The sequence below is a fragment of the Mustela putorius genome, unplaced genomic scaffold (genome assembly GCF_011764305.1).
Source record: "Mustela putorius furo isolate JIRA1106 unplaced genomic scaffold, ASM1176430v1.1 tig00000145_pilon_pilon_pilon, whole genome shotgun sequence".
Lineage (NCBI taxonomy): Eukaryota > Metazoa > Chordata > Mammalia > Carnivora > Mustelidae > Mustela > Mustela putorius.
In genome coordinates, this window is record NW_025421294.1 from 46,632,427 (window position 1) to 46,652,221 (window position 19,795).

The 19,795-nt window shown below is 36.2% G+C and overlaps 1 protein-coding gene and 2 long non-coding RNA genes across 4 annotated transcripts in view; 2 read left to right on the forward strand and 1 right to left on the reverse strand.

Moving 5' to 3' along the window:
- The window catches only part of LOC106007404, a 28,672-nt gene extending 25,303 nt beyond the window's left edge, over positions 1 to 3,369 (forward strand). The window contains exons 3-4 of the long non-coding RNA XR_001182127.2: positions 1,576 to 1,794; positions 3,283 to 3,369. This is a non-coding gene — a long non-coding RNA (uncharacterized LOC106007404). The remainder of the gene's footprint in view (positions 1 to 1,575; positions 1,795 to 3,282) is intronic.
- The window catches only part of GABRG2 (gamma-aminobutyric acid type A receptor subunit gamma2), a 102,894-nt gene continuing 85,584 nt past the window's right edge, over positions 2,486 to 19,795 (reverse strand). The window contains exons 7-10 of one of the 2 annotated variants that reach the window (XM_004737670.3): positions 18,811 to 18,963; positions 6,955 to 7,160; positions 4,891 to 4,914; positions 2,486 to 3,552 (exon numbers count right to left, since the gene is read on the reverse strand). In XM_004737670.3, coding sequence (XP_004737727.1) covers positions 3,277 to 3,552; positions 4,891 to 4,914; positions 6,955 to 7,160; positions 18,811 to 18,963 — 659 coding nt within the window. In that variant the 3' untranslated portion in view covers positions 2,486 to 3,276. The remainder of the gene's footprint in view (positions 3,553 to 4,890; positions 4,915 to 6,954; positions 7,161 to 18,810; positions 18,964 to 19,795) is intronic. The other variant, XM_004737671.3, reaches the window with a different exon arrangement.
- On the forward strand, positions 3,403 to 18,814 carry LOC106007428. The gene is made up of 3 exons (XR_006605420.1): positions 3,403 to 3,492; positions 6,153 to 6,274; positions 14,939 to 18,814. It is a non-coding gene; the product is annotated as an uncharacterized LOC106007428 (long non-coding RNA).

Consider the following 19,795-nt stretch of genomic DNA (forward strand, 5'->3'; position numbering starts at 1 on the left):
TCCTACACATTTGACAAAAATTCATAGTGACAAGGCATAGAGATAGCAATTTTTGACATAATCCCCAGAGACCGCATCATTTGGTTAATTTAATTTGACCTTCATCACAGACAAAAATTGTTGCTACTAGTCAGAATAATATTGAGACTTAAAAAGGGGGACCAAGGCCATACAATGAATATGCACTCAGCTAAAAAGATAAGGGCAATGGGTTAGACAGAAGTCAAAACCTAAGTGAAAGCTATTTTTTTTTTAACATGTCTAGAAGGTGAGAAAGAGATGTTTAAATTGGATGCAGGCAGCCATGAAGAGCCAAGAGAATGACAGGCAGAGGAAGGTTAGGGCAGCTGTGCTTGTAAAGGATTACAGTACTTTCTTTTGAGAATTTCAAAGGACTTCAATAAAATAGGATACCGTCTCTGGAGCATGTCTCCCTATGTTTTTAAGTTTAGGTGGTACAGAGAAAGGTTCTTTTTGGCTCCCAACTAGGGCCTTAAAAGTAACTAATATGTAAGATTTCCTCACAAGAGGGTCTCAGATCTTCAACCTATAGTTTAATGGAATATTTGCAATACAAATACTCCTTAAAATGAAACCTCATGCTGTGGAATCACATTAAGACATATATGAGTATTGCTGGATTTTTTTGAAGGAAAGCTGATCTGTTGGAGGTGGGAGGATCATGGCAGCAGAATATCACTAGAAGTGAAGGAAGACATTTCTGACCACTTGCTGAGTGCCACTACATGGGGTGGCATAATTATACCTTTTAGCTGGTAAAATGGAGGCTTATAAAGGATGAATTGACAATAGTCAAACAACAGGTAAATGGTAGAGTTGGAGTCCCCATTATTTCTGACACTAGTGTCCATGTTCTTAACCACACCACAAATTTTGGGGTTTGAGCTTTACTTACTTGGTGACATTTCTTCCTTCTATTTCCATTCCATACCCCAAATATATTTCTTAATTTCTTCGAAGTGAGGACTGCATAATACAATCATACTGCTTACAAATAAAGCTCACATAAAGGGAGGGCAGCACTGAGGAATGCTACAAGAAAGAGTCGTCACAATCTTTACAACAAACAAGTCCAGCCAGACCACTGACATGCCACCATCAAATAGAATGCAGCATTTTTATTGTAAAAGTCCACATATTAGGTAATTCCCTTTGTGAAAAGGTTTTTCAAATACATAGATGGGGAGCAGCTAATAATCAAGAATTAGATTACATATAATATATATTCATATTGCCAGTACTATGCACACATTGGAAAGCTAGCTTTTTTTGAGTGTCCCCATTACAGAATACATTTCAAGTTGACAGTAATGTGTTTCTTACCATTGAAAATTTGCCAACAACTCTCCCAGAGTCAACATTAAATGTTAACAATTCAAAACATGAAAAAATTAATCCTATTTACATGTGTTTGAGGTTATATACTAGAGCACTGATATATCAAAGGTTTGTAAAATTGGCAGCTAAATGTGTTTCAAGATTCATCCAGATGACTCAATGAGGACCTTACATAGTTTTATAACAAAGCCACTCTTTCTTTTCTACTCTTTTTAGATTACCTATCTAGTTAATACTGGCTGTGATTGAGTTCTAACTTAGGGAAATGATTGCCATAAGAAAGAACCGATGAAGGGTGCTGTTTTAGAAAAAATCAAGATTCAGGATGAGTACATGGAGGTGGAGCTCAACTCATCGTGTTGGAAGTCTGGGACAACCACTTCATGTGATTATCACATAGTTGAATGAGGCCACAGTCATAGGATCAACCTCCATGTAAGTCGCTTATTCTTTCAATTTTTAAAAATTAATCTTCAGTACTCTTTTAACAGAGCATAGAATACAAACATTCTGAACACCAGTCAGGTAGGAATCCTGCTCTTGCCTATCATGTCTCCAAGTGGAATTGTGGATGGATCAGTCTCCAAACCTGGAAAAATATGTATAAACCCTAAATAATGCCTTAGTAGGCCCATTTCTGTGCATAAACATAGAACTTCAGTGTTGTTTTAAAAGAAGTATGGACTTTGGTTATTTTTGTTAATTATCATAAATTTATTTTAGGCCGAGATCTTTGGATCCTTCTGTTAATTTTCACAAGACCAGATAACATTTGACAATGCTTATGTGAAAAGATGAATCACTGGTTCTCGCTGGCTCAAAGAGATTCACAGGAGCATATGAAGCCAGTTCGCTTCAAACCATATCTGTTGAGCACCAACTACGTGCCAGGCACTATATAAGGTGCTGAGGATCCAAAGAGGAAATGACAAGGATTCTGCCCACAAGGCACTCACAATCACTAGAAGCAGATCTTGAGATGGAGAATAAATTCCGTTATAATCTATCAGTCATCCTAAAAGGAAGAAAAAATAGCTGCAAGCACATACAATTACTTTATACTCTATGAAATTGGGCATAGTTAGAGGTGGCAAATGTCAATTATTCAGTCTATATTTTACTTAAAGTGTTTTAATATGTCCTACATGGAAAAAAACAAGCTCTTCGCATCTTCATGCATGAGGGAGAAGATAGAGAAAATTCCTCCCTCCAATTCCAAACCCGAACCCTTGTAATTACATTCATGATTCTTTTATAGCCCAAAGACACAGAATAAAAGACAATGCTTTATGATGTTAACTTCATTCCATTTGTTTTGGCTCTAAAGAGATGCATGCATTAAACTTGAAGCAGTCTACGTTACTGAAATATTTACATCATTGTACATGTGAGGTGGAGGAAATTTTCTTCCTATCTTGAGATAGAGGTGTAATAGATTTCTAGTCTAGACTCATATTTAAAGTGACTTGTGGTTTTTCTCCAATGAGGGAGATATCCTACTGGGACCAAATTTACTACAACCTGCCCCCAAATGAACATAGGGTACAGTTTTGGACCTTTTGCGTTTAATTGTATCTTGAATTGATTAAGGACACCACCACTGCAAGTAGTCATGGCTTCCACGATTTCAATCATTGTAGCTGAAAAATATCTTGTTGGGTTTCAGTGTTCTTGCTCTAATTTCACTTTGCCTTGCAGGTTTGAAACACAGCAAACATTAAAGTTCAAATTACACTTACCACAGGAGAGTTGGGCGCAAACAATATGACATCAACACAGTTTAGCAGGTTAGAACAAAGAAACAAATTCAAATTATCATAAACCACACAGGGGATTCTTTAAGTGGACTTAGAAAGGACATCTTCTCTCCATGAGATTTAGTGAATAAGACCCACATCAATAAAACCCATACCTCTTTCACAGGTAAAGGTAGGAAACCCAATAAACCAGATTGAATAAGCAGAAGGCAGTGGGGAAGAAGATCCGTGCATATGAGTCCATTTTGGCGATACGAATGTGTATCCTCCCGTGTCTCCAAGCTCCTGTTCGGCAATCTTCAAAACAGCAGAAGAAACTGGCACAGTCCTTGCCATCCAGACACTCATACCCATATTCTTCATCTCTCTCTTGAAGGTGAGTGGCATTGTTCATTTGAATGGTTGCTGATCTTGGACGGATATCAATGGTAGGTGCCTGAGACAAGGGTCAGGAATAAGAGTTAGTTATACTTGATAAATCCTAGATTAGGTCTCCATAATGTCACCAAGGTGAATGATGAATCTGAAAATGAGTACTCAGGAATTGCTATGAAATCGTGATCTACAATGGTAAAATTGAACTTAGAAGGATAGCACATTTGCAGATTTCAAATTTTGAGCTTAAGCGGTGCAGCTGAAAATAATACCATAAGCTAATAGCTATAGCAAGAAGATTGAACACCAAAAGAACTCAAAGTTTAAAGATTTAAATCAAACAACTACATGGGATCTTAGTCTAGTAAATATTAGATGTGAGGTTGGTTACATGAAGGCATTTAATGGTGTTGCATGTGAGTAGAACAGAGAAATAAAATGCATCAATTTTGAACTCAAATTTTGTGTCATGCTTACCTATAGGCAAATAGTAAACCCCATTACACTGAGCAAATGCACTAAATGCTATTAAAATAAAATGTTAAAATATATATAAATATAGGAGTTTTCTGAGTTTATACCACGAATAGTATGGCTTATGTTTTGTCTATCATTCAGCAGCTAGAAGCTTCAGAATGTCAGCAATGTTTATTTAGAAAAAAATGCTACCACCTTTTTACTATGTGAGAAGAAACAAATACCAATTAATTGAATGATAATTTAATTTTTGTTGCCACATTAATTATTAAAGTACTATAAATATCAGTGATTAATTTAATTTGGAAGAGTTAATTTTAGGATATTATAAATATGAACCCTAGTGTCTCTGAGTAAGTTATCCCAATTCAACTGGAAAAAGAAATATCAATGCATTATTGCGTGATAGAGCCAAAAGGCCCCTGGATTACCCTAGGAGGGAGGGATGGGTATTTTAACTTAAAGCATTTCAAAGAGAATATTACTTTTATAGAATTGATAGGTTCAGAATTCAGAACAATGGAGATTATTAAAGCTACTTATCAAAAAACAATCCCGTTTTGCATTAGAATTTACCAAATTACATTTTAAGAGCATTTATGGTATATATGATAGGTGCAGTCAGTGAATTTTATCTGAGAAGGGAGGATAAGTTTTGACTTTGATGTTTAAAGAAGACTTTTATTCCTAACGACGTGTCCTAGAGCTTATAGCTTTATAAGATCGAACCTCTGAGAATTAGTGTAGGGTTGATGACTCAACTCTAGAAATCTATAGAATTTTCTTCATCTTACCTCTCATAGAATGCTTAAATATCTACTCACTAAAAAATAACAACAAAAAAAATCGAAACACCATGTAAGCGTTAATAATTAAATTCAGCAGTTGCATGCAGTGAATTTTCATTCCAAAAACATTATACCTTGAAGGAAAACATCCGAAGAAGCTTTGGGTTTGTAGACAGAAAAGAGAATTGCATTTTTTTTTAATTAAAAGAAGAAAAAAAGAAAAGAAAAAGACAAAATAAGATAAATTAAAAACACAGTTTAAAAACATAGTAAAATGAACTGAAATTATAAACACATAAGGACAATTCTGGGCTTGGAACAAAGTACGTGCCTAAAATTGGAAAATGGAATTTGGAGATTTCAATAAATTAACCCACAATTCTCTAAATGCAAAAGCCAGTGTTGTCCATTTGTGAGGAAGCTTCTTTCCATCGCCTGACTTCCCTGTATGAAAGTACTTTGATTTTATTTTCTAATTAACATCAAGGAAGCTTTACTAGGTAAGTGTTAACACAATGAACCAATGGGTATATTTAATGGAAAAATGAAATGTAAGCTTTTCATTTATAGCTTAGGCTCTTTCTAGTTGTGGTAAATCATCTAATTGGCTTACAAGAGGAAAATGCAAAAAATTTTCAGGTAATTTGATTTTTTTCAGTTTCTTTAATCCCCTCTGCAATGATATAGCTATTAGGGCATAAGGGCTTTTTTCAAAGGACTTTTGTTTATGAGCTCACCCTCACATTCTTGTTAATACTGGCATGTAATAATGCTGAGTGTCACAGAACCCTCTTTTTGGGGAAAAATGTGATGGAAAGTGAAGGATGGGGAGAAATAATAATTTTTTAAAAACACAATAAGGAAAATAAAATAAGGATAGAAAAAAATGCAAAGATAGAGAGGCAAACAAGACAGGGAAGGAAAGGACTGCATAAAGCATAATGAATATTTGGGAAATTAAGGATAAGTATTTCTTTTTGTATTAATCATCAAAATTAATGCTTTTTTTCTTTACCTGTTACAGATTCTTACATTCAGATAAATGTATGCCATTTGTAGAATTTCACCAGGGTTCTTGGAGATCCATCAGGATACAACCTAGAATCATCTGTATTTCCTCATTAAAATATAGTCCTTGCCAAAATTGGTGGGTCAGAGAGCTAGCCACTATCAAGGACCTCATGGCCTTTATGACAGACCGGGAAGGTCTATAAATTCAGGAAGCTAGGGTGACTTCCTTTGCCCCTCAGTTAGAAAGGAATGGATATTAACTTCTATGGAGCTTCCTAGAAGCCAGAGAGCCACTACACTCATGTGTGTAAGTGGGTAGCTACTTGTTCTCTTCAACATCCATTTTAAAGGATAATTGCATGAGGCCTGTATATTTGTGTCTTAGCATCTCTACTTGAAGTTTGGTGGCAAGATGAAGTCATCTTACCTTTTCCCAAATCACGGAAATCAATCCAAGTTGGTAACTGTATAAATTATGAACATCAACCATCATCATCACTATTAATGGTAAGGACTTTCATTTGTAAGGTACCAGGTAATGCTTTTTACCTTCATTACCACAGCAGTCCTTTAAGGTATGTATTTTTTATAATACTAGTCTTATATAGGAGAACATAAAGACATAAAGAAGCTAAGTAACTTGCCCAAACAATAGATGATCCATTTCATTTAAAAACAAAATAATACATTTTGAGTATGAAACCAGTCTTAGTCCTCTGGTGGTAAAACACACACACACACACACACACACACACACACACAATTACTTGCAAAAGTGTGGTGATCTTTTGAAACTTCAAGAACATTGTGGCTTCCTAATAGAAAGCCTTGAGTGAAAATGTTAATTTAAAACATCAATGATTTAAGAATGTTACAGTAAGGAGCAGAAAGAGGACAATCAATGAAACCTAAAATAACAGCAACTAGAAAATAAATGCATGTCTCGACAGTGTTTGTAACCCCTATGAAATAAAGAGAGTAAGAGTCTGCCTTAGTGAATCAGGCCTCTTACAAGTAAAAAATGACCAAAATTAATTCTTATGGCCTGGCCAAACTCATACATTGTTTTCATTTGGGAGCCCAAAGTGCTGAGCTTTAGCCTGCAGACAGGCTAAGACCAAACAAAACAAAACCAGGAGCCCTTTTACATAAAAATTTCAGTGATCCCAATGAGAAATGATACATACAGGGTTTTTCTTCTTTTTGTCTTTATCCTTGCTTGGTTTCCGGTTGCTGACAAAATAATGCAGGGTGCCGTATTCCACCAAAGCAGAGAAGACGAAGATGAAGCAAACAGACACAAAGAGATCCATTGCTGTAACATAGGAGACCTTGGGGAGTGACTTTCGGGCAATAGTGCTGAGGGTGGTCATTGTCAGGACAGTGGTGATACCTGAAAAAAGGTACAGTAAAACAGATCGTGTGACCTCATCAAGTTGGGTAACTGAATCACTACTGAGACCAACTTTATTTTGTGACTTCTGATAAGCAACCTCTGTAATGAAGAAGGAGACATAACTGTAATCCATTCACTCTGTCCACAAATATTTATTGCCTGCTTACCAACTATCAGTTACTATCAACTATCTCTGACCTTACGTACCTTATATTTTAGTGATAGAGAACACTATAAATCAAGTGAGCAAAGAAAAGTATAATCACAAATTATGGTTTATGTGATGGAGAACAGCAGGGACAGTGAAACCTAACTAGAATACTGAGGGAAGACATCTTTGAGGAGGTGATATTTAAGAAGTTTAAAAGTTAGAAGACACCAACTTCTAATTCCAGAGTATATAACAGAAGACACTGAGGAAGGGACACATTATCTTCTTTAAAAAAATTGGAATACCTAGCATCTGGGGATAGACCAGGGTATCAAGGTGATGCTGAGATAACAGAAGTTATATCATGCAGAGCATGCAAAGGAGTTTACACTTTAAAGTAAAAGAGGAGATGAGCTAAGTGATATGTTCTGATTAATGAACTTTTTGAAGATTATTATAGAAAGAGAGAAGATGGTGTTGTGGAAGGATCCTGAGCTCACCACTCCCACAGCTATACTGAGGTGTAACAACTACATATATTGCAACTCACTCTGAAAATGACCTGAAGATTGGCAGAACATATCTTCTGTAACAAGTAACATCATAAAAAGAAAGCCACATCAAGAAGGGTAGGAGGGAAGAGGCACGGTTAGGAACCAAAGTACTGCTGTGACTACCCAGAAGTGGGAGGGATAGGACAAGCATGGAGGCACAACGGGCTGGGCACCCCCATCCCTGGTTGCCTGCACTGAGATGAGCTCCCATAATGTCTGGCTTTAAAAATTAGCAGGACCTAACTCCAGGAGAGCCAGAAGGTCATAGGAAACCAAGTCTCCACTTTTAATTGAAGAGCCAGCATGCTATATTACTCACTGTGTATGTCTGCACAGAAGAACCAGTTTGGTAAGTGCCTGGGTTATACAAGGAGATTTGTTGACTGATTTTTGAACATGAGGGGCAAGAATCTGCAAAAGCTTTCTCAAGGAACAGAAGTGCTGAAGGGCACCCTTTTTCTTACCCTATTTCAGCCTAGATGGCTATATGCTTGCAAAAGCCAGTTCTGAAACTCTCCACTTGCTAGCAGTACTTGCCTCACCTATCACTCTTCAACAAATCCATCTTACATACTCTGGCCTACCCAGCCCCCTCCGAAGGACTCCTGTCTTGCCATAACTGGCCTGGTTACCTCTGTTGGGAACAGCAACCGCTCAAAGAGACTACTGCTCCCACAATACCTGGCAGGTGGCCTTTGCTGGAATCAGTGTCTCCAAAGCAAACCCTGCCACAAGGACTGGGGAGCTAACCCCACACACATCAGCATACCCAGAGGTGCTATAATCAAGCCTCTCAGCTAACTGCACTAGGGGCGGACCCCACCCACCACTGTGCCCACAGCAGTCACAGCCACAATAGGAGGGTGTACACAGCCTACACGGGGGACATTCCTAGAGCACCTGGTTCTGGTGACCAGGAGTGGATTGTGCTATAGGGCACCACAGGAAGCCTTCAACTTAAGCCCACTACTTTCAAGATCAGGAGATGTAGTTGATCCACTTGATAAATAAAAACACAGAGACAAAATAAGGAGACATAAGAGTAGGTTCCCACAAACAAACAAGACAAAACCACAGAAAAAGAACTAACAAAATGGAGATAAGCAAACTGACGAAGAGTTGAAAGTGCTGGTCAGAAAGATACTCACAGAACTTGAGAGGTAAGTGAATGAACTCAGAACAAAGAAACAGAAAATATAATAAAGAACTAGTCAGAACCAAAATACAAAAACTGAAATTAAAACTACACTAGAGGAAATCAACAGAAGATTAGAGGATGCAGAATGGATAACTGAACTGGAAGATAGGGTAATGGAGAACACGTATGCTGAACAGCAAAAAGAAAAAGAAATTTAAAAAATGAGAATAAGTTAAGGGATCTCTGAGACCACATCAAGCATACTTACATTCATATTTTCTTCTCCAGAAGGAGAAGAGAGAAAGAAGAGGGCAGAAACTTACCTGAAGAAATGACAGTTAAAAATGTCCCGAATCTGAGAAAGGAAACAGACTTCCAGGTCAGGAAGCCCCTAACAAGTTAAACCCAAGGAGGGCTACACTAAGACACATAATTAAAATGGAAATATTTAAAAATAAATAAATAATCTTAAAATATGACATCATATACATAAACATGGAAAGGAGAGTAAAAATGTAGTGCTTTTAGACTGTGTTTGAACTTAAGCAACCATCAACTTAATCTAGACTGCTACATACTTAGAATGTTCTATATGAACAACATGGTAACCGCAAACCAAAAACTTCCATTACATTACCTCCCCCAAAATAAAGTGAGAGTAATTGAAGCATGACACTAAAGAGAGTCCTCAAACTATAAGCAAAGAGAGCAAAAGAATGTAGGAAGAAGAACTATAAAACAACCAAAGAACAATTTTTAAAAATGGCAATAAGTACGTATCTACTGATAATTACTTTATAAATGGAATAAATGCTTCAATTAAAAGACAAAGTGAATAGAATAAAAAAATAAGACACATCTATATGCTATCCTACAAGAGAATACTTGAGATCTAAAGACACATACAGACTGAAAGTAAAGGGATGGAAAAAATATATTCCATGCAAATGAAAGTAAGAAAAAAAGCTGTGGTAGCAATATCTTTATCAGACAAAATAGACTTTAAAACAAAAACTGTAACAAGAGACAAAGAAGGGCATTATATAATGATAAAAAGACCACTGCAACAAGAAGACATAACATTTGTGAATATCTCTACACCCAACACAGGAGCACCTAAACAAATAAAGCAAATATTAACAAACAAAAAGGGAGAAATTGTCAGTAATACAATAATAGTAGGGGATTTTATCAGCCCATTTACATCAATGAATAAAATATCCAGACAGAAAATCAGTAGAGAAACAGTGGCTTTAAATGACGTATTAGACCAGATGGAGTTAAAACATATATACAGAAAATTCCATTTAAAACTAGAAGAATACACATCCTTTTTCAAGTGCATATGGAACATTCTCTAGGATAGAGCACATGTTAGGCCACAAAAGAAGTCTCAATAAATTTAACAATACAGAAATCATCATTTCCAGCCACAACAGTATGAAACTAGGAATCAATTACAAGGAAAAAAAAAAAACTAGAAGAAACAGATATGAAGTCTAAAAGGCATACTACTAAGAACAAATGGGTCAAGGAAAAAATCAAGGAGCAAATAAAAAATACCTGGTGGGGTGCCTGGATGGCTATGTCATTTAAGTGTCTGTCTTCAGCTTACATCATGATCTCAGGGTCCTGGGACTGAGTAATTTATTGGGCTTCCGCTCAGTGGGGAGTCTGCTTCTCCCTCCTCCCACCTCATTCTCTCTCTCTTTCTAATAAATAAAATCTTTTTTAATAAAAAATGTGGAGACAAAAGAAACTAGAAATACTATGGTTCGGAATCTTTGGGATACAGGAAGTTTATAACAATATAGGTCCACCTTAAGAAACAAACAAACAAAAATCTCAAACCTAATAATCTTAAATCTAACCTTACACCTCAAGGAACTAAAAAAGAACAAAGCCTAAGGTTAGTAGAAGGAAGGAATAATAAAGATCAGATTGGAAATCAATGATATAGACTAAAAAAGAAAAGATTAAACTAAAAGCTTATTCTTTTAAAATAAAATTAATAAATCTTTGGTAAGACTAATCAGGAAAAAAATAAAGTGTGTGTGTGGGGGGGTGCCTGAGTGGCTCAGTTGGTTAAGAGGCTGCCTTTGGCTCAGGTCATGATCCCAGGGACCTGCTTTGGGATCCCTGCCCAGCAAAGAGAGAGCCTGCTTCTCCCTCTCCCTCTGCCTTCTGCTCTGCCTACTTGTGGTCTCTCACTCTCTCTCTCAAATAAATAAATAAAATCTGGAAAAATAGAAAAAAGGATTCAAAATCAGAAATGAAAAAAGTTGTAAGTGACAAGACAAATATAAAAAATAACAATATAAAAAATATGTAACAATATAAAAAATTATATGCCAACAAATTGGACAGCCTAGAAGAAATGGATAAATTCCTAGAAATATACATGATCAAAGACTGAATCAAGAAGAAATTAAAAACTGAGCAGACCAATTACTAGTAATAAAATTGAAGTGGTATTCAAAAATCTAACAACAAACAAAAGTCCAAGACCAGATGAATTCTACCAAACACTGAAAGAAGAGTTAATACCTATCTTTCTCAAACTATTCAGAAAATGGAAGAGAAAGAAATACTTCCAAATTCATTTTATGAGGTCAGCATTACCCTCATACCAAAGCCAGAAAAAGATACTACAAAGAGAGGGACACAGTATTGTAGACCAATATCTCTGATGAATATAGATGTAAAAATTCTCAACAAAATATTAGCAAACTGAGTTCAACAATTAAAAGGATCATTCAACACTATTAAGTGAGCTTTATTCCAGGAATGCAAGGATGGTTCAATATGTGTAAATCAATCAGTGTGATACATTAACAAAATGAAAGATAAAATTCATATGAACATCTCTATAGATGTCGAAAGGCATTAGACAGAATTCAAAATCCGTTCATGATATAAGCTCTCGACAAAGTAGGTTTGGAAGGAACATACCTTAACAAAATAAAGGCCATTTTTGAAAAACCCACAGCCAACATCATACTCAGTGGTGAAAAGCTAAAAGCTTTTCCTCTCAGATCAAGAACAAGACAAGGATGTCCATTCTTACCATCTTTGTTCAACATAGTATCAAAGGTCCTAGCTGCAGCAATTACACAAGAAATAAATGACATCCAAACTGGTAAGCAATAGGTAAAAATGCTATTTGCAGATGATTTGATATTAATATATAAAAAGCCTAAGATTCCACCAAAAAACTATTGGAATGAAAAAATGAATTCAGTGAAATTGTAGGGTGCAAAATTAATATACAGAAATTTGTTGTGTTTCTATGCATTAACAATGAAATAGGAGAAAAAGAGATTAAGAAAACAATCCTATCTCCAATTTCATCAAAAAGAATAAAATACTTAGCACAAAATTTATCCAAGGAAGTAAAAGACCTATACTCTGAAAACAACAAGAAATGGAAGACAACACAAATAAATTGAAATATATTCCATGAACATGATTTGGAAGAATATTGTTAAAATATCCATATTATCCAAAACAATCTATAAATTCGGTACAGTCTCTATAAAAATACCAATAGCATTTATTGCAATCCTAAAATTTGTATGGATCCATAAAAGACCCTTAATTGCCAAAGAAATCTTAGGACAAAGCTGGAGGTATCACAGTCCCAGATTTGAATCTTTACCAGAAAGCTATAGTAACCAAAACGGTATGGTACTGGCATTAAAATAGATACATAAATCAATGGATCAGAATTTTAAAAACCCAAAATAAATCCATGCTTTTATGGTAAATTAATCTATAAGAAAAGAGGCAAGAATATGCAATGGGAAAAAGACAGTCTCTTCAATAAATGGATGTTGGAAAAACTAGACAACTACATGTGGAAGAATGCAACCGGATCGCTTTCTTACATCATATACAAAAATAAAGTCAAAATGTATTAGAGACCTAAATTTAAGACCTGAAACTATAAAACTCCTAAAAGTAAATACAGCTAGTAAACTCATGGACCTTGGCCTTTGCAATATTTTTTCTGAATATGTCTTTCCAGACAAGGAAAACATAAGCAAAAATAAGTAATTGGTACTATATCAAACTAAAGAGCTTTGTATAGCAAAGAAGATCACTACCAACAACAAAAAAGACAACCTACTGAATGGGATATTTGCAAATGACTTATCTGATAGGGGTTACTATCCAAAATAGATAAAGAACTTGTACAACTCAACACCAAAATAAATAACTCAACTAAAAATAGGCAGAACACCTGAATAGACATTTTTCCAAAGAAGACTCACAAAAATAGCCAAGAGACTCATGGAAAGATGCTCAGCATCACTCATAATTAGGGAAATGCAAGTCAAAACAATAGTAAGATATTACCTCACACCTATCAGAATGGCTAGTATCAAAAAGATGAGAAATTACAGTTGTGGCAAGGATGTGGAGATAAGGGAGCTCTGGTACACTGTTTTTAAAAATGTAAATGGATGTAGGCACTCTGGAAAACAGTATGGAGGTTCTTCAAAAAACAAAAAATACAGGGGAGCCTGGGTGGCTCAGTTTGTTAAGCCTCTGCCTTTGGCTCAGATCATGATCTCGGGGTCCTGGGATTGAGCCCTACATTGAGCACTGCTCTGCTGAGCAGAGAGCCTGTTTCCCCCTCTCTCTTTCTGCCTGCCTCTCTGCCTACTTGTGATCTCTGTCTGTCAAATAAATCAATAAAAAAATCTTTAAAAAAATACAAATACTGGTGGCGCCTGGGTGGCTCAGTAGGTTAAGCCTCTGCCTTCAGCTCAGGTCACAATCTCAGGGTCCTGGGATGGAGCCCCACATTGGGCTCTCTGCTCAGCAGGGAACCTGTTTCCCCTCTCTCTCTGCCGGCTTCTCTGCCTGATTGTGATCTCTCTCTCTCTCTGTCAAATAAATAAATAAAATATTTAAAAAAAATACAAATACTATATGATCATTTCACTTCTGAGTATTTACCTGAAGAAAATGAGAACACTAATTCAAAAGTGATATGCACCCCTATGGTTAAACATTCAGAATAGCCAAGTTATGGAAGGAACCCATAAGTCCACTGATAGATGAATGGATAAATATGGTGTACAAACACACACACACACATACACACAATGGACTATTTCTTAACCATAAGAAAAAAAATAAAAATCTTGCCTTTTGTGACAACATAGATGGCCCTAGAGGGCATTCTGCTAAGTAAAACAGATCAAAGACAAATGCATCTAAAAAATAAAATGTGCAAATGAGCAACCAATAAAAATAGAAATAGACTCATGAGAACTAACTAGTGTTTGCCTGAGGGGAGACAGTTAAGGGTAGAGGCAAAATAGGTGAAGGGTACAAACTTCCAGTTACAGAATAAGCTCCAAGAACCATCTGGCTTTTTGGGTCGTTGTATCTTAGTTTATTATCAAGTTTCCTCAGTGTTTTTTCTGTTATGAAACTCCCAAGAGAGGAAAGATTGGTGTTGGTTGAAATGACTTCACAGAAAAAAGTAGCCTTTCATTGAGGAGAGGGAGGATCAAGGAAATTGCAGCTGTAAATTATAATCATAGCCTTCTTCCTATATTATTATTAGGGAAGAGCTCATCTCTCTAATCTGTAAACTGTGACAACAGGAAAGACCTCTATCTTAGTATCCTTTGTGACTTCATAGATAAGTATAGTGCTGGGACTCCACAAATAACCTTTCGAATGCAGAAATGAAGCAATCAATGAATAGTGTATATATGATAGGTCAAAGAGACTCCTCCTGCATCTGAAAATAGGAATCCATATTGGTGACTTGTGGGAGAGAGTTTTAACTGTATGTAACAATAGCTAACATTTATGTATCTCTTTTTTTGACCAGGCACTGCCTCAAGTACTTTATATGTTATCCCACAAAGTCCTCACAATGAGGGTAATCACTGTTATCCTTTTTTTGCAGGTGAAAAAAACTTGAACACAGAAAGAATAAGGAATCTGTCCAAGATAGAAAGTGAAAAAGATGAGATACAAGCCTACAAAGTCTGACTTAAACACTACATTCTGACCCACACTGTTATATTCCCTCTCTATGAATATGTACTTAATATGCTGCATGAAGCACCCACCAGCCACTTGGAAGCTAGTGTATTTTCCTGATTCAGGATAATAACGGAGTGTGGGTCTTCCATATTGTCATTGTAGAATCTTAGCAATGGTCAAGTTTCTCATCTACAAACTGGGAGTGGCAAGGGGAGGGGCATACCTCAGCATGTTCTTATGAAGATTAAATTATGTAATTTTCATTAAGTGTCATTTCCTAGTAAAATATCAACAAATGTAAGATATTTAGAGAAGAGTCTGTTTCTCGAACTAAAAAAACTTCACTCAAGTTGTCCAATGCAAGAATTTCTGGAGAAGTTATTAACTATTTGTAATTATACTTGATAATATTTTGGGGGGAGAATTTAACAACTAAACTGGCCCCTTGGCCTTCACTCCACATTCAGGCCTCAAGCCACCCTTGACCTATGGAGGAGTGAAAATGTCATCATTTACAGTAGATACCATAGACAAGTTTACTTAAGAAAATCTAACATGTAACTTAAACATTTATCTAGCAAGTTGGGATGATGGAAGTTCATCACAGTCGTGTAAAAGAAGACTCATGAAAAACCGCTTCATGGTATTTTCAGGTTTCTGGTTGGAGCCACAGGGAGTGAAAAGTGGGTGGCAGACGAGTGATAGTTGTAACTGATCCACCCACCAACAACATGATAGCTGGGGGTGGTTTTTAAGTCCAGTTTTGCTAAGGAAAGAATTAGACTTACCTGGGTAAATGAAAAATATGCATAGCTTTTATCAATTCCTCCAGTCTTAGCATCAAGTAAGCTTGCAGGCATGCTAGCTTTTACTCTGATTACTCAGGTGAAAAATACCGACTGGTGTTTTTATTGTTTCATACATCAACACTGAACCATGATTAAGGCTGACCAGCTACCACCTGTGTACCAAACTACATTCAAGAGTTAGAAGCCCCACGATGACTTCTTCCCATGCTCTTGTGGTCTGAGCTCAGAAAGCAGAGTCTGAGCCATATAGGTATATTTATCTCACTCATCCAAAACTTGGCTTTATTCTGTGACAAGAAACTTTAGGTCCACAGGTGTGTAGGGTCATCTGGATTAACTCTAGATTGTAAACACTGGAAAAGGTAATGTGATCACACATTAGAATCATCTGGGGATTTCTTTTTTTTCTTTTTTAAACCTGATATGCAAGCCAAGCTCTCAAAATTTAAATAAACATCTTCTGGGATTGGACTGAGGCAGCCATATAAATGTGCAGTTGAATTTAAGACACACTGATCTAGAGAAGGGAGACAGCATAGTTAACACAGAGAAGCAATCTCAGCTGCCTACCTTTCCCCACAACTGGCCTTCAACAAGGGCTCACACACACAGCAAATCTAGGCCTCATTAACCAAGGTGTAGATGGACTACCCGTTGGGAGTGTGACCTTGAGAATGTCATTTAACCTTGTACCACCTCTGCTTCCTTAGCCCTACAAAAAGAATGTGGTAATATTTTTTATTATCACTACGACTTCTATATGTAGTTGTGAAGAATAGATATATTAAACATGTGTGACGTATAGTAAAAGATCAACAAACAGGAGCACCTACCTGTTACTTGTTCAGGGGCCTCTCCCTCATTCCTCATTCGCTAGCTCACTCACCTTGATCCTCTCTCCTACAGAGGTCTCTTGCAGTGCCCTCGCTTAATGACTGGTTGAAATGAATTACCAAAGTAGCCTTAAGAGGGGTTTTGACCAGCAGAATTCTGGACTTCAAGAGAAAAGACTGATTTGAAAATCTTTTCCTTAAAATATTTTTGGTATGGGTAGATTGGAATGTATTAATGCATTTGTTGCACCCATTCATAAGAGCATACATTACTTGAATAATCAATGAGGTACCAGCTATGTGCCAGGCACTATACTGGGAATGAAAAAAAAATCTACATTATGATGTGAGAGACAGACATATAAGCTTATAATGCAATACATTCTACTCACAGTGACAATTGTCCTAAAGTAATAGGCTCGACATACTTTGGGTTTGTTTCAGCTGGTAGCATTAAACTAGATATTCTAATTGTTGAATAGGACTTATAACAATGTACCGCAAATAACAGAAAAATCCAAACAAAATTATTTTGAAACAGATGGGAGACTAAATTAGGTTTGGAAGAGGACAAACATGCAAATGATGCCTTATTCCCAGCAATCTCTTTTGCCCTCAGTTTTAATAATCTGGTTCAAAGCATTTTATCAGAAAATGATATATAGTTGACCCTTGAACTACATGGGTTTGAATTACATGGGTCCACTTATATGCAAATTTTGTCAATAAATAAAGCACAGTACAATAAATGTATTTTCTCTTCCTTATGAGTTTTTTAATAACATTTGCTTTTCTCTACCTTACTTTATTGTAAGAATACAGTATATAATACATGTGACATACAATATATATGTTACTAGTAAGGTTTCTGGTCAACAGTAGCTATTAGTTTGGGGGAGTTCAAAGTTATATGTGGATTTTTGACTGCTCAGGTGGAGTTAGAGCCCCTAAGCCACATATTTCAAGGGTCAACTGCAGTTGCTAACATTTCTAATGCTTTACTATGTTTTGTGCATGTTGCATGGAATATCTTTTTTCTTAAGTATTTTCTATACTTAACTCATAAAGCATTTTACAGAAAATGATATGTTTCACATTTGAGGAAAATATCATTTACATACATTAAAGAGCATTTCCCCCAAGGCCATACTATACATGGAGGATGAAATCCAGATTTATTGGTTTTCAAAACCTGAGCTCTTCACTACTGCAATTATATTTACTCACTAGCCAAAGAGTGAGCAAGAGATGTGGTTCTAGTTTTCACATAGCTGATAAAAGAGGACTGTGATTATATAATTCATCTTTCAACAGCTTTGTTTTTAAGTATTTAACATTATTGGACCTAGACTCCCGTGTCCCTCTGAGTCTATAAATTTTTAATACTTTCTGGGGATCTTCTTCCTCACATGAGGAAAAAGTTGTGAAAATCTAAGCTGCGTCTCTATATACATCAAGAAAGATGCAAATAATCTTAAAAGTATGTATGTTTGTGATGGAGAGGGCTGGTGTTTCCAGAGCATCACGGGTATTTTTCCAAAAATATTTTCAATGGTTAGAGCCAATTGCTATGTATGTATGTCTTCAAATGTCATGAATAATTACAGATGTTGGAATTAATCAACAGCTAATCATGTGCTGGTAAATGTGTAACAGTTGACTCTAGGGAAAGAAAAGGCAGTGTTGGTTTCTAGTGTTTGCCTATTTCCATGATGTTAATACTTTCACCTTGGCAGACTCCAATCTATGCATGTGACCTATCCATGTGACATCTCTCAATACATTTGGAAATTATAAACAACAATAGCTCTCACGAGCTTGTGTGAGTTGCTCTGCATATAATAACTACCCAAAGACCAAAACACAAAATCTACTGAAATTAGAAGTTGTTTTTTTTTTCCTCCTTAGTCAAACTTAAATTTATTGAGAGAATTTACTAAAGAAAGCAAATTGAGGTAATTAAGGAAAACTAGTACTGGAAAACTTTTAAACACTTTTTTTTCGTAATATGCTAGTTTTCTTTAAAATGAAATAATGACATGTCTACATAATTGCTGACTGAATTAAAAACATATCAACTTAGGGGAAGGAAGATTCCTGATACCGGATACTTATCTTGAAATACTTAAACAAAAAGAAATGTGTCTTACCTAAAGAAGTTCTGGCTGGAACAGCATCCTTATTGATCCAGAAAGATACCCAGGATAGGACAACAATGAGTGTGCAGGGGATGTAGGTCTGGATCGTGAAGTATCCCATCCTTCTGCTCAGGTCAAAGTAGACAGACATGACCACATAATCTCCTGGAACAGAACAAAGATAACACCATACGTACCCTTATCAAACCTGGAAAGCATTTAGAATAGGGAGCCCAGATATAAACGCATGCTTATATGGTCAATGACAAAGGAGGCAAGAATATACAATGAGGAAGAGACAGTCTCCAATAAATGGTGTTGGAAAAGTTTGAAAGGCATATGCAAAAGAATGAAACTGGATGACTAAACTATATACAAAAATAAATTCAAAATCTATGAAAGACTTGAACGAAAGACCTGAAACCAGGAAACTCCTAGAAGAAAATATAGGCAGGAAGCTCTTCAACATCAGTCTTAGTAATATATTTTTGGACCTGTGTCAGGCAAGGGGAACAAAAGCTAAAATAAACAAATGGCATTTATATCAAACTGAAAAGCTTTTGCATAGTGATGGAAACCATTAACAAAATGAAAAGGCAACCTACTGAAATAGGAGAAGATATTTGCAAATGATGTATTTGATAAAGGGTTAATATCCAAAATATATATAAAGAACTTGTGTAACTTAATATTTAAAAATCCATTAAAAATGAACAGAGTTGGGCCACCAGGGTGGCTCTGTAGGTTAAGCATCTGTGTTCAGCTCAAGTCACAATCCCAGGGTCCTGGGATCTAGACCTCCGTTGGGCTCACTTCTCAGTGGGCAGTCTGGTTCTCTCTCTGCCTGCCTCTCCCCCTGCTTGTGCTGTCTCACTCTCTCTCTCTGAATAAATAAATAAAACCTTAAAAAAAAAAAAAAAAGAACAGAGGAACTGAAAAGACATTTTCCAAAGAAGACATGCATATGGCCAACAGGCATAAGAAAAGATGGTCAACA